General features: G+C 22.8%; 4 protein-coding genes across 4 annotated transcripts; 1 reads left to right on the forward strand and 3 right to left on the reverse strand.

Moving 5' to 3' along the window:
• Nucleotides 1-2,985: 2,985 nt before the first annotated feature.
• On the reverse strand, nucleotides 2,986-4,440 carry SRAE_1000269400 (Hypothetical protein; the record flags this gene model as incomplete). The annotated part of the gene is made up of 1 exon (XM_024649800.1): nucleotides 2,986-4,440. The coding sequence occupies one exon, from the start codon at nucleotides 4,438-4,440 to the stop codon at nucleotides 2,986-2,988; it is 1,455 nt and encodes a 484-aa protein (XP_024503641.1).
• Nucleotides 4,441-4,697: 257 nt separating this feature from the next.
• Nucleotides 4,698-6,203, reverse strand: SRAE_1000269500 (Glycerol kinase family and Carbohydrate kinase, FGGY, N-terminal domain and Carbohydrate kinase, FGGY, C-terminal domain-containing protein; the record flags this gene model as incomplete). Its single annotated transcript, XM_024649801.1, has 1 exon — nucleotides 4,698-6,203. The coding sequence occupies one exon, from the start codon at nucleotides 6,201-6,203 to the stop codon at nucleotides 4,698-4,700; it is 1,506 nt and encodes a 501-aa protein (XP_024503642.1).
• A 3,801-nt stretch (nucleotides 6,204-10,004) lies between these two features.
• Nucleotides 10,005-11,267, reverse strand: SRAE_1000269600 (Cation efflux protein family and Cation efflux protein transmembrane domain and Cation efflux protein cytoplasmic domain-containing protein; the record flags this gene model as incomplete). The annotated part of the gene is made up of 3 exons (XM_024649802.1): nucleotides 10,005-10,288; nucleotides 10,343-11,051; nucleotides 11,112-11,267. 3 exons carry the CDS (start codon nucleotides 11,265-11,267, stop codon nucleotides 10,005-10,007), a joined length of 1,149 nt encoding a protein of 382 aa, XP_024503643.1.
• A 1,115-nt stretch (nucleotides 11,268-12,382) lies between these two features.
• SRAE_1000269700 (PHF5-like family and Gamma-tubulin complex component protein family-containing protein) lies at nucleotides 12,383-15,477 on the forward strand (the record flags this gene model as incomplete). Its single annotated transcript, XM_024649803.1, has 5 exons — nucleotides 12,383-12,458; nucleotides 12,503-12,760; nucleotides 12,938-13,099; nucleotides 13,142-13,561; nucleotides 13,598-15,477. 5 exons carry the CDS (start codon nucleotides 12,383-12,385, stop codon nucleotides 15,475-15,477), a joined length of 2,796 nt encoding a protein of 931 aa, XP_024503644.1.
• Between the last annotated feature and the right edge of the window lie 22 nt (nucleotides 15,478-15,499).

The raw sequence follows: 15,499 nt of genomic DNA on the forward strand, positions 1-15,499 counted from the left end.
AAAGTTGAAGGCGAAAGTGGGGAATATTTTTTGCAAAAAATCGCCTTTCATGATTAAGTTGAGCATTTTAAAATTAAAATATATTTTCTAAATCAGATTTTTACGGGAAATTCATTAAACCTAGTCCCATCTTCATAGGACGCCTCAAACTCGAGATATAATGAAAAATGTTGCTTCAAAAACGTTTTCAAGAACGTACTCATAACTCAAGTTACACAGCTCATAGAAGTATGAAATTTGTTGCGCTGGGCTTCTTTCAACTTTTTAGATGTAGTCCACGTTGAAAACATTTCTTGATTTTCAAAATTTTTCAAGATATAGCATTTGGCATTTTTTCGCGCTTAATCTTTTGTCATCATTTTTTATATCTCAAAAGTGGTTAGCAATATAAAAAAATTTTGAAGGTGGACCCTACATGAAAACTAAAACGGAGATGATTCCAGAAATCCGCTTGTTTCTAACTTCATTTTTAAAGGAGATATAGCCAAAGGCAGAAATTTTTTCTAAATATTCATTGTTCATAGCTTTTCAGTATCTTGACTAAAAATTGTCATATGAAAATAAGAATAGTGGCAAATGATTTCTCTTAAAAAGCTTTTCTAAAATAAATAGTTTCTATAATAATATTTTTTTTATTTCCAGATTTCGAAAAATTGTCCAAGAAACTCCAGCTTGACTTGTCATCAGAACTTAAAAAAACAACTTTTTTCAGAATTTTGGCATAATATTATATTCATTCGATAGCCCTTGAGGAGAGATGAATTTTGAATATAATCAAGGATATGTAAAAATTAAAACTTCAGAAGTTATGAGCCTTCAAAGTTGGAGGCGAAAGTGGGGAATATTTTTTGCAAAAAATCGCCTTTCATGATACAGTTAAGCATTTTAAAATTAAAATATATTTTCTAAATCAGATTTTTACGGAAAATTCATTGAACTTAGTCTCATCTTCATAGGATGGCTCAAACTTGAGATATGATAAGAAATTTTATAAAAAATGTTTTCAAGAACGTACTCATAACTCAAGTTACACAGCTCATAGAAGTATGAAATTTGTTGCGCTGGACTTCTTTCAACTTTTTAGATGTAGTCCACGTTGAAAAGTTTTCTTGATATTCAAAAGTTTTCAAGATATAGAATTTGGCATTTTTTCGCGCCTAATAAGTTGTCATCATTTTTTATATCTCAAAAATGGTTGGTGATATAAAAAAGTGTTGAAGGTAGACCCCATATGAAAACTAATATGAAGACGAATTCAGAAAACCGCTTGTTTCTAGCTTCATTTTGAAAGGAGATATAACCAAAGGCGGAAATTTTTTCTAAATATTCATTGTTCATGACTTTTCAGCATTTCAGCTAAAAATTGTCATATGAAAATAAGCTTAGTGTCAAACGATTTCTCTTTATAAGTTATTCTAATATGAATAATTTTTGTAAAAATAACTTCAATATTATGCGAGTTTCAAAAATTGTCCAAGAAACTCCAGCTTGACTTGTCATCAGAACTTAAAAAAACAACTTTTTTTGGAATTTTGGCATAATATGATATTCATTTGATAGCCCTTGAAAAGGCATAAATTTTGAATATAATCAAGGATATGTAAAAATTAAAACTTCAGAAGTTATGAGCCTTCAAAATTGGAGGCGAAAGTGGGGAGTATTTTTTGCAAAAAATCGCCTTTCATGATACAGTTGAGCATTTTTAAATTAAAGTATATATTCTAGATCAGATTTTTACGGGAAATTCATTGAACATAGTCTCATCTTTATAAGACGGCTCAAACTTGAGATATGATAAGAAATTTGATAAAAAAATGTTTTTGAAAATCTGCCCATAACTCAAGTTTGTGAACTCATAGAAAGACGGAAATTGATGCGCTGAATTTCTATTATTTTTTTTAGATATAGTCTAGGTTTTAAATAGCTTTTAATTTTAAGCCGTTCCTGAGTTTTAATTTTAATGATTTCTACGCGCGTAACTCTTTGTTATCATTTCCCCACATATAAAAAGATGGTTATATTACATAAATTTTTTTATACATGTATATATTCATATGGAACTTTGTTTGAGGCTCTAATGGATTTTTTTTAATAAATAGTACTCTAAGTTTGATAAAATATTCATTTAATTCAAACATCGTCATAGAAATAATCAAAATTATATTTTTAAAAAGAGGAAGAAAGTTAACTATTTTTTCTATGATCTTATACATCAAACATTGCTATCCAATAACAATTTCACATAAAAAATAATTAATAGTTGAGTGCAAAAAAAATTGTTCCTATCATTGTTAATAGTTGAGGTATAGTCAAAGTCGAAAATATTTTCTAAATATTTATTTTTCTAAACATTTTATCCACTTTGGGAAAATTTTTGTTTCAACAATCAAACTTCTGTTAAGTTATTTTTAATCAAATTCGTCTATTTTTCTAATTCCCAGAATAACAAAATATCATTCAAAAATTTGCTCTTTTCAACAAATAATTTTAGATTAAAAGTATTATTTTAGTAATTATAAATCTGATTTTATCAAAAGGTAAATAAAATAAAACAAAGAAGTATGACAAAAGTTTAGAAAATATTGTTTCACTAAATTATACTCCTATATTTTATTATTTACATTACTATTTAATATTAAATTATTGATACAATCTAAAATTTCAAACTTTAACTCGAGAAATCTTGTTCAATAATTATATTTAAATTACTAATCATAAGTGTTAAAAAAAAAGATATTCAAATTATTTAAAAATTTTTTTTTAAAAATGAGTTGATAGAAAATTTATTATTTAAATTTATTATGAAGATAAAAATTTTTTATTGTCAAAAAATCTTCTATGATTTTATAAATAGAAAAAATATTATTAATTAGTCTTTGAATGTAGCTTGAAGCGAGTAACCACTTAATAATTATATACTCATCTTATTAAGACTATCTTCTAAAAACTTTTTTTTACGTATTATTATGTTTAGAAGGATGTACTTTAATACAAAACAAAAGCAATAATAATTAACATAGCTTTGATAATTATAGACTTGGAAAAACTAATTGCAGCATTATCAATAGGTTTATCAGATGAGTCTTCAGTTATAGAGTCATCCCTATTTATTACATAAGAATCCTTTCCGTTTTTATCCTTTCCTAATTTTCTTTTTTTACCTCTTATAAATGTTAAAGATGTGATCATTTTTCCATTTGGGTTGATGTAAATACATTTTAATTTTATTAAAGCTTTTTTTGTATTTGTAAAAAAAACATAATTTTCAGAACGCTTAAAATTGCCTTTTTTTGTACCACTACCTTGCAAATCTTTTAGATTAACTTTTTCATTATTATAAGATACTGATTCAAGAATTCCAAAAGTAAAACGATCAATAGTACAGTTTGGTTGATTGATAGAGTCACCTACAACATACAAAATATCTTCATTTGGAAATTCATAGTTTTTATAATCTGGTCCAAAGTAAAAAATTCTTGTAGAAGTTTTTATACCCTCTAGTGTTAAACAATCGTAGGACAATTTTATTATTTGGTATCCTTCAACTGTTATTGAATGTGTCATTTCTTCAGTGGTATTTGGAACTTCAATAATATCATTGTTATGATACTTCATTTTTGTCGCGTTTACTTTTTCAAAATTAAAGGTATGTGATTGTGGTGCATAAAAATCTATTGAATAGATTTCTGGAGTTAATTTTTTTTGAATGAAGTAAATTTTTTTACCAGCGTATGATCTTTCAGTAAGATTATATCCACTAAGTGCTAATTCTGGTACGTCAAATACGGCTTTGACAATTGAACATGGTTCTTTCATTTCTATTTTATCAGTTTCATCAGGTATAACAAAATAGTAATAAGTTGTTCCCACCGCAGGATAAGTATAATCATTTATAAAATGCTTACCTAACATACCCTGTTTACACTTTGAATAAACTATTATTTTTTTTGGATCAGTGTCACAACCTTCTCTATTACTAAGTTTTTCTGGAATTTTTTCCAATTTTAAATTTTGTAATATATTTGGTTTGTTTTCCCATTTAAAATTATATTGCCAATAAATTGATTTTTCATTTTTTGTAGTTATATTTCCACATTCAAGAAAATTATTTACAGAATGTTGTTTTGGTTCTAAATAATTATATGCTACTCCAACCCAAAAAAAATTGGCTTCTGTTGTATTAACACCAATTTCTGAAGAACTTAATTGTCTATCTAAATTAAATACATCTGAATCATGACTATGCTTGTATTTATTAGTAGGACACTTTACAATAATGACATCTGATTTGAAGTTAACTGTCAAATTAATTGGAAAGCTTGTTTTTGTTATTACACCAGGAACTGAAGGAAATCGATCTTTAGAGATAGTAGATTCACTGTAATTCAGATATTGTAACAAAATTAGAATAATAACTGATGAAAAAAAATGGAAAAACATTATAATTGCTATTTTTTAATACATACATTTTTTATAAATTTTTTTTAATTAAAATTTTGAATATATTGTTAAAATATTCATAGAATTTAAATATTTAAAAAAAAATTGCAAACAGGTAAAAAAAAAATTAAAAAATGACTTTTAAAATTTATTTAAACAATATTAATTTGAAAAAAAAAATTTGTTTTAAATTAAGAAATAATATACAAGTTAAAAAAATTATTAAGAAATAAACTATTTATAATGTGATTAATAAATCAAGTCCAATTACGTGCTCTTTTGACGGCTTCTCTCCATTTTTCATTTTCTATTAATCTTTCTTTTTCATCTAATAAAGCCTTGTAATTATTTATAGATGGATGTGTAAATTTTTTATAATCTTCAACATTTATAATATTTGCACCAATACCAGCTGTTATTGCTGCACCAAATCCAGATATTTCAGACATTGATGGGCAAACAATTTCTTTTCCTGAAAGATCAGCTTGCATTTGAACAAATGTTTTGTTAAATGTCATACCACCATCAATACGTAATTTTTTAACATTTAAATTTTTAAAATCTTTTTCTATTGCAGATATCATTTCTTCTGTCTGAAATGCCACACTTTTTAGTGCTGCTCTTGTAATATGAGCTTTTGTTGATGATTGTGTTAATCCACAAATTATTCCTCGTGCTGTAGAATCCCAGTATGGTGTATAAAGACCTGAAAAACATGGTACAAAATAAACACCATCTGTATCAGAAACACTATTTGCTAACTCTTCACATTCTTTTATATTATTAATAAAATTAAGATTATCTCTTAAAAATCTAATTACATTACCACCTATAGAACCAGATCCTTCTAAAGCATAAACTATTGGTGAATTGGAACCAAATTGATATCCAACAGTTGTGATTAATCCAAAATTAGATACAACAGGTTTATAACCAATATTACATAAAAAAAATGTACCTGTACCATATGTACTTTTACAATCACCAATATTTAAACAATTATGTCCTATCATTGCAGCTTGTTGATCACCAACAACACCTGATAATGGTAAATTAATTAATGGACCACTTTTAAAATAACCAAATTTTTCTGCTGATGATTTAATTTCAGGAAGAATTGATTTTTTAATATCAAAAAATGTTGTCAATTCTTCTGACCATTTCCTTTTACCTAAATCTAATAATAATGTTCTAGATGCATTTGTTACATCAGTAGCATGAATACCAGTTAATTTCCATATTAACCATGAATCAACTGTCCCTACAAGAAGGGTATCATTATCATATGCCTTCTTAATTTCATCAATATTATCAATTAACCATCTTAATTTTAATGCAGAAAAATATGGATGAATTGGGAGACCTGTTTTTGATTTAAAAAAATCTTTATCTTTATTAGGTGTTTTATTGATAAATTTTGTTGCCAAATTTGATGTTCTTGTATCTAACCATACAATAGCATTAAATAATGGTTTACCTGTAATTTTATCCCATACAATTGTTGTTTCTCTTTGATTAGCTAAACCAACAGCTTTAATATCATTAATTTTAAAACCATGTTCTTCAAATTTTTGACATCCTTTATTAATACATTCAACTACAGTTGTATAAATTTCATTTGGGCACATTTCAACATATCCTGTTTGTGGTGTTAATTGTTGAACTGGTATTTGATGTTCAACGATTAAATTACCAGTTGATGAATCAAATATAAGAAATCGAGAGCTTGATGTTCCTTGATCAATAGCTGCAAGGAATGGCATCTTTTTGGAAGAAAATAATCTTTTACAATCACTAAAACTTGTCCATATCAAATGGGATGATAATATTTTTTTTAGTAAATTCATAATAAATTGAATTAAATAAAATTATATGTTGCTTTTTTTTTATATAGATATAATAAATATGATTAATAGTATAATGCTCTTAAAACTTTTAATGGATACATATAATATAAAAATGTTATATATTTTATTTGATATTGAAGTAATATATCTTATGAGTTATAATATAAAGAAAAAAAAAAACATCTTGAAAGCAGCTAGTTACAACATAGTTAATTTGTCTGTCGTAATTCTCATCTTTCTTACTTTTTCACAATTAATAATTCAAAAGAGAAATATAGTGGGTGACCTTTACTCTAGGTTGTAACATATCAAATCAATTAATCAAAAAGTAGCGCATGAATTTTTAAACTTTTAAATAATATATTAAAGTAAAAAAAAATATATATATAAATAAAAAATTATTTTTTTTTATTAGAAATCAACTTATTTTTAATAATAAAAAATTTGACTGGTAAATTAAACAATTTTTACAAAAATATTTATTCTTATAAAAAAAAATAACTTTTTTTTTCAATTTTTTTATCAAAAAAAAGAATAAAAAAATTAAGAAAATAACATGATAAAAAATTTATAATTTATTACAAGAAAATTACTAACAAGCACAAATTACTAACAATAAAATTTAAATTACTTTTGATTTTTTACTAAAATTTTAACTATTTATACCAATGATATCAAAGTAACTGGTGATAAAATTTTTAACACGATTTATTTTTAAAAAAAGTAAGATTTGTAAAGTTTATTCCTTATCTCTAAAAATTAATACATAATTTTTTTGTTTAATATTTAAGCAAAATAAATTTTTTTTATTTAAACTTTTTATCTTAAAATTGCTAATTATAATATTTTTATGTGTTAATAGGTTAGTAAAAAATAATATAATTAAAATAGTTTTATTTTTTCTTATTTTAATTAATATTTATTAGTATAAAAGATTTGTCTATTTTTATATCGTAAAAATAGGCAATAATATTTTTAATAAAAAATTTATTCATATACATTTTATTTGAAAAAATTTTCTTTATATATTTTTATTAGTAAATGCATGAATTTTTAAAAATATTATTAGAAGTTGGGTGGTTATCAAAAATGATTTATTATAGCTTTTTAGTTATTTATACTTATATAAATTATCTAAGAAAAATTAACATAAATTTTATAGTTAATTTAATTTTTAATTTTTTTTTTAGTATAAATAAATTTTTATTATAAACTTTTAAATTAAAAAATTATTATATAAAAACATTGATAGGTAAAATTTTTAGTTTATTATATTTAAAAAGTATAAGTTAAAATATATTATGTTAAATGGGTTGTTTAAACAATGACCCTTTTATCTTTTAAATTTAATCAATACAAATCATCAAAATGATTTATCATATTAGATTTATTAAGACAAAATAAATTCATTCATAAAGATAAAAGAATTTTTAAATTAACATATATTTATGTTAATAAAAAAAAGTTAATATTATTAAGAAAAAATAATATATAAAACAAGTTTTATTCAATGAAAAATTTTACATTTTTATTGGTTAAAATAATTTTTCTTAAAATATTTATAGCTATAAATTATAGAAAATTATTTTTATATAATAATAGTTTTATAAAAGAAATGAATTTGAAAAAATATTTAAATTTACTTTATTAAGAATAACATTAAATTGTCAATTGATATTTAATATATTGCAAAAATTAATGTTTTTATTTATGTTTTAACAACTTTATATGTTTAAAACTTTATTATTAAAATGAAAATAAAATTTTGTGATACTTCTCAGATAGATGATTATTTGTACTAATATTTTATAACATATCTTATAATAATATTAAATGATCTTGAGAATTTTTTAAAATATATTACTGTTACTAAGATGTTTTATCTTTTATTTTATCATTTTTATCTTATATAACATTAGTTTTAAAATTTTTTGATAAAAAAATTTATTTCTCTATTTTAATTTTTAAATATTTAAATTATAGTTTATAATTTTTTATCATTAAAAATTATACTAAGAATGATATAAATAAAAATAAATTAATGTTAGATTTTTATATCAAATTTTCTGATAAGAGATGCTATAATTTTTGATAAGGAAGCTTTTTTTTTGTCATAATTACTTTTGTATATTTGCAATAAAAAGATAAAATGATAAATCTGTACTTTAGACAAATATTTGTAGGTATAAAAGTAGAGTATATACAATTTATAGAAATAAATAAAAGTAATTAAAATAGAAAGTGATACATAAAGTACTGGTAAATTTATATTTAGAGAAATCAGGCAATATTTCAACATTTACTTATAACACTTTTAAATAAATTTTTAATTTATCTATTATTTATAAATTTGTAAAGTGATCATTTAATTGGAAAATTTTTATTAATTGAAAAAAAAATGTTTTAATAGTATTAATATGCAATTATTTAGAAATATTTTTGCAAATAAAAAAAAATTATACAATCAAAAAATTGTGTTATAAAATAAAAGCTAAAAAAGAAAAGTGAATTAGTTAACAAGTAAAATATATTTTTATATTTTAATAAGATTTATTTTTGTAATATTAAAAGGATTAAAAATTAACAAAACTTTTCATCTTCTTACTCACAGCTATATTTATATATATAATTAAAATAAATATGAGCTTTTTATAATTATCAAGTAATTTTTTTTTTATATCTCAATGAACAGCTACAAAATATAAATATAAATGTAACATCAAAATTTAATTTAAAAAAAAAAAATTTTACACAGTATATTATCATTTTGCTACCCTTCTACGTGTTATTTAGATAAATATTTTGTGAAAGTTTTACAATGTTTTTAATTGACATTACTGATGGATTTAATGAAAAAAAATTTCAATTTGATAAAATTACTAAAAACACTTTATTTTTACTTCAAAATGTTTTAAAAAAAATAAATTCTAAAAATAATTTACTTTCTTAAAATTATCATACTTTTAATTTTTTTATTGTTATAATTATGATTATATTTATAAAAAAGATATATTTATGTTCATATTTTTTATCTTGAAATATATAGATAATAAAATAAACCATATTAATCATATATATATCATTGTTTTACGTGATTTTCTATCAGAATACAAAAATATTTTAAAATAATTTTTATTTTTCTATAATAAAAATGTCATTTTTTATCAAATAAATATTGAAATTGAATGTAATTTTTTTTTTATTTATAATTAAAAATAAATATTAAATACATTTTTAATTAAAAATATTTCTAAAACAAATATATAAAATAAAATGTAATCTATTGTGTTAATTCATTTTTCTACAAATATTTAAAATTTTGCAGATATATAAATCAATACACAATTGTTTTAATATAATGTTTTAGTATTTTTTAAAAAAATAAATGTAATAACATTTAATAATACAATAATCCTAAATAACTAATTATTGTTGTTAATTAATTTTGATATTATAATTGATATGTTGGAATACCTTCAAATAAAGTTTACTTGAAACTGTATATTTTATAATAAAACCCGGTAATTACGTCATTCTTCAAGATTTTTATATTTCCATTTTTAATACAATAAAAGGATATACAGAAGTATTACTATACTTTTTGATAGTATCACTTTTATTGTAATTTTTCTAGTTTATTTTCCAAGATAAAAAAAAATTTTTTTTTTCAATAAATTAACACATTGCTGTTATCTTACAGAAAGATTAATTTCTGATTTACAATAATGGTGACTCATAACAAAGTTCACAAGTTCTATCAATTCTTTCTAAATCATCTATTTGTATTGTTATATCAGCAATCTTGTGTTTCTCCCGTAATATCTTAAATGCTTCTTTTTGAATTGCAGAGTATGACATTAATTTAGAAGGCACTATATGTACTGTGACAACTGTTCTATTTAATGATAAGTTGTATATACGAAGATCATGAACTGATTCAACATCAGGAATATTTAATAAATCTGATGTAACTTTTGATGTACTTACATCATTTGGTGATGCTATAAAATATAAAAAATAATAATAATAAAAAAAAATAATAATGTAACAACTACCTTGCATAACAATTTTAAAAATATCAAAAATTACAGGAAGACTGGTAAAAAGAACTATTATTGAAAAAGTAAATGTGCATATAGGATCAGCAATTTCCCAACCAGTAAATTTTATAATTAAAGCTGCTATCAAAACACCAACACTTTGTATTAAATCTCCAATTATATGTATAAAAGCTGCTTTTATATTAATATTTGGTTTTTTATGTTCATACCCTTGATTATATTCCTCTTCACTGGAAAAATCTTCAATAGAAGATGAAGAATGACCATGACCATGACCATGATGTGAATGCATATGAGAGTTACCAGAAAAATATAATACCGAACCCATAACTATATTAAATGCAATTCCAATTACAGCAGTTATAATCATTGTTGTTGAATCAACATCATAATTTTTATTAATAATCCTTTGTATGGCCAAAAAAATTAATACAATTGTAAGGCACCATATTATAACAACTGAAGCAAATGCTGATACAGCTTCAGCCCGTATAAAACCAAAAGTATATTTTTTTGTTGGTTTCAAACTAGTTAAACGAATAGCAACAATAGAAATAATAAATGAAAAAAAATCTGATAACATATGACCTGCATCTGTCATTATAGCTAATGAATTAGCAATCACACCACCCGTAAATTCAATACATATAAAAACTATTGATAGAATAGCAATAATTAAAATTGATTTTTCAGCAGCTATATCCTAAAGATAAGAATTAAGTAAAAAAGATTTTAGAAAAAAAAATTTAAAAAAAAAACTAACTTTTCTTATTTCTCTACCAGTATGACAATGATCATTTTTAGCATGATTATTATGATTATTCCTTGATAATGTCATATTTGAATATTCTTCGAAATATGAATCTGAATCACTTAAAAGCCTGACTCTAACGTCACTAGAATCTATGCAAGTGACCATATTGTTCAGCTATTCTCTTTTATAAAACTGTTATCAAAAGCTTCTTATCATTTAAAACTTTTTTTTTGATATTTTATGAATAGAATGCGTGTATTTAATGATATTCAGGGACGTAGTATATTATTGTTAGACAAAAAAGTTATTACTCAAATTAAAAAAAAATATAGAAAAATTAGTAATTATTGTTTGTCATTAATATGAGTAATACCTATAAAAATTTTATGTATTATTTTTCTATGACAAATTAATTAAGTTATTGATAATCTTTTTTTGTTATAAAAAATTTTATCTTTATTTTTAGAAAATAAGCTTATATTAAAAATTATTGGGATAAAAATATTCTATAATGTGTACTTAAAATTTATACCTAATGTTTATACAACTTACAATTTTTTAAATTTTTGAGGACATATTAAAATATGATATTATATTAATTTTTATTACAACTTGATAAATTAAGTTAAATGACTATAACGTTTTGTAAACAAATATTTATTCAACATTCATAATTTAAAGTTAGAAAATTAAGGTAAATAGAAACTTTGACATTCAAAATCAATATAAGAATGTATTATAATCAACGTATTATTTAATAATTATTTAGTCAATCAAAATTATATAATAATTTAATATATCTTTTTCAATAAATATTTATACTGAAAATATTTATTATAAATTTGGATATAAAAATAATTTACAAACATTTAATTTTATTATAACACTTTATATAACAACAATTATAATAAATTATACTTTCTTTATATAAAATGTATTACTGTTAAAATAAAAAATAAAATGTTCAAATATTTAGTCATATTTCTTTAATCAATCATCATAAAATAAAAATGAAAAAAAAAATATATACACAAATAATATATATTTTTTTTTTTGAATTAAATATATGTCAAAGAAAAAAATAATAATAATTGATGAAATCAAAAGTTAAAAAATAAGTTATGATAAATAAATCTATTTTTAATTAATGTAAACGTAGAATCAGTTAATCTTGACAAGAAGTATGGCATTGATAAATGTCCCTCTTGGGATTATGATACCTCATACGAAGATTGTTTTGGCGCTACAAGTATCAAAGCAACTTTTATCAGTATTTTATAATGGCTAAGCATCACCCAGATTTAATATTTTGTAGAAAGATACCAGGAATTAATATTGGTCGTTTATGTGATAAATGTAGGTTTATAACTTTTCTTTTTGTTTTTTGAACGTTTTAATAGGTGATGGTAGATGCGTGATATGTGATTCACATATTATAAGAAACATTTCATCGCCAGTTAGAGTTTGTGAAGATTGTAGTTATGGAATATGTCAAAATAGATGTCTTATTTGTAATGCTCCAGGAACGACAGATGCTTATTATTGCACAGAATGTACCTTACTTGAAAAGGATAGAGATGGTTGTCCAAAAATTTTGAATGTTGGTACGGCTAGGACTGATATATTTTATGAAAGGAAAAAATATGGACCGTCGAATGGTTAGCGGAATAAATTTTTTTTAATAAACATTTTTGGAAATTATATTTTATTCATTTCTTTTTTAATACATTAACTGTTTCTAAAGTTTATTTTATATTATTGGTTATTTGGCCACTTTTATTTTTTGAAAATGTTTATTTATGATAAAATATTACAAATATTTAGGTGCTATTTAGAATCTCATACGATGAGCAATGAAGAAGTCCTTCAAAAACTTAAAAATGCATTTTCAGAATTGGATAATGTACCTGATTCTAAAATACTAGCAAAATTAAATAGTGAACAAGGTGAAGAAAATCTAGAGGATACAAGGATTTTAGAAATGACACTTGCAAAATGTAATTTTAATTTTTAATATTTAAATTTTAATATTTTTATAGATCGTGTAAAAAAACCACAAATAACAAGTGTTTTGGAGGGTGCAATAAAACGTATAGAAGAAAAAGGGGATGTAAAGAATGCCAAGCAAGTTATGGAATTTTTGTTAGCTGTAAAGTTTAATACAAAATTAGATTTTTCTTCCAAAAATAAAAATACTACAGTTTCAAAGTTGTCTGAAGATAAAAAATCTCAAGGAACCAGATACTCAAGTAATTCAAGTATTCATAACATGACAAATCCTTTATTTCCTAGTTTATCACGAATCCAATCAATGTTACCAGAGCAAAAAGAATCTCTTATACTTGATTTTACAGAATTTGAACTTATAAGAAATATTTTGTCTGCTCTTCAAGGAATTGAATCTCTTATGTTTCGTCAAATTGCAATACCACAAGTAACACATAATGATTCTTTAAGTGGTAATCCTTTAAGTGACAATACCCAATTTGTTTTAGCAACTGTTTATCTACACAAAGTTAGACCGGAACATCGTATAATGATAGAAGAAATACTAAAAACAGCTAAATATTATATTAAAATAAGCACATTATTGAGATTTCAAGTTTTGGATACTATAGGACAAGCTCTTTTAAAAAGTGTTCGTCAATGTATAAATGTATATTTTGAGGAAGCTTCAAATATGTATTATAAATTTATGGAGGATAACAGTTGTATAAATTTGTTTTTAATATACAAATTTACTTTAAAATGGAAAGAACCACTTTATATTCTTTTTACTTTAATGTCAAAAACAATCAACAAATGTGGACTTGATATTTTAAATATTGCATATGAAACTTCAAGATTTAGACCAAAAGACACTTTAACTGGGGAATTTTTATCAAAAATTGTTGATGCAATGTTTGCTGAATTTCATTCAACACTTAAATTTTGGTTATTTAGGGGACAGGTACCAGAAGGTGTTAATCATTGGATTATTTCAAAGAATGATGATGTATCAGAGAATAGAAAATGGACTGATTGGGTTGTTTTAAATAAGGATAAACTTCCAGTCAGTCTACTTCCTATAAGTGATATATTTTATAAAATTTTATCAATTGGTAGAACTGTTTTATTTTTAATGGAATCATCAAGTTCTCTATCATATGATTCACAAGAAGAACAAAGGGTTGAATTATTTAATCGTCTTGATCCTTCTTTATCTTATTATGATTTGGGACATAGATCATTATTATCTGGTACAATCTATGAAATGAATCGTTTAGTTTCAGCAGATATGGTACATACTATTTTAAATACACATCATTTTCAAGATCATCTTGAGGCTTTGCGTCGTCATTTTCTTTTAACATGCCCATCATATTTTGAAAATATTCATGATTCTTTTGAAGAATTAAATAATACTTTTTGTGACTTTTCTTCAGACAATTCTCTGCCATTTTTATCACAACGTGTTCACTTACATACTTTATCAGTTGATGAGGCTATCCGTATTTCAAATTCTTGGAGAGGACTAAGAATAGAAAAATATTTTATCATGAAAAGTGCTGAAGGAGAATTTGGTGCATCAAGTCATACACATTCAAGTGGTTCATCAAGTTTAGGTCATAATTCTTATTACAATAGAAAAGTTAATTTAACATATAGAGCACCTCAACCAGTAGGAATAATATTAAATGATAAAAATGTAGCTTTGTATGAAAAAATATTTAATATGGTATTTGAAATACGTGGTGTAGCATTAAAAATTGATAGAATTCATACAAAGTTACGTTCTGTAGTGTTATCTTTACGAATAAATTGCAAAGAAATGTTACCATTAATGTATAAATTTCTTGGAAAGATTCATATTATGAGTTTATTTATAAACAAAGTGTTATACTATATTTATTATGATGTCATACCATTAGCACAAAAAAAATTGGAAGAAGATTTAGCAAATGTAAATGGATTAGAAGATATTATGCAGTATCATTTTATGTATTTAGAAACAATTAAGAAAGGATTGTTTATGTCTAGAAGAAGTTTTTCTGTTTCTGCTGCAATATCTAATTGTATAGGAAAAATTAGTGACTTTTTAGTACTATCACAAAAATTAATTGATTTTTGGTATAATTATGAAAAAGTATTAACACCAGATCCTACTTTTAAACATCCTGCCAATGATACAGTAGTTTTTGAAGCTGAAGAGTACCAATCAAGAAAGTTATCAGTAATTGAAACTTTTGAAAACACTAACAAGAAAGAATTCTTTAATATTAGTATACAATTTAATAAATTTATGGAAGATGTTATACAATATGCAACTGAGGATGTTTCTAATAATTTTATGCCATTGAAAAAACATTTCCTAGTTCTGATAGAAGTTTTTTAAGTACCTAATTTTTGTATATTTT

Source organism: Strongyloides ratti, assembly GCF_001040885.1.
Source record: "Strongyloides ratti genome assembly S_ratti_ED321, chromosome : 1".
In the NCBI taxonomy this organism is placed as follows: Eukaryota; Metazoa; Nematoda; class Chromadorea; order Rhabditida; family Strongyloididae; genus Strongyloides; species Strongyloides ratti.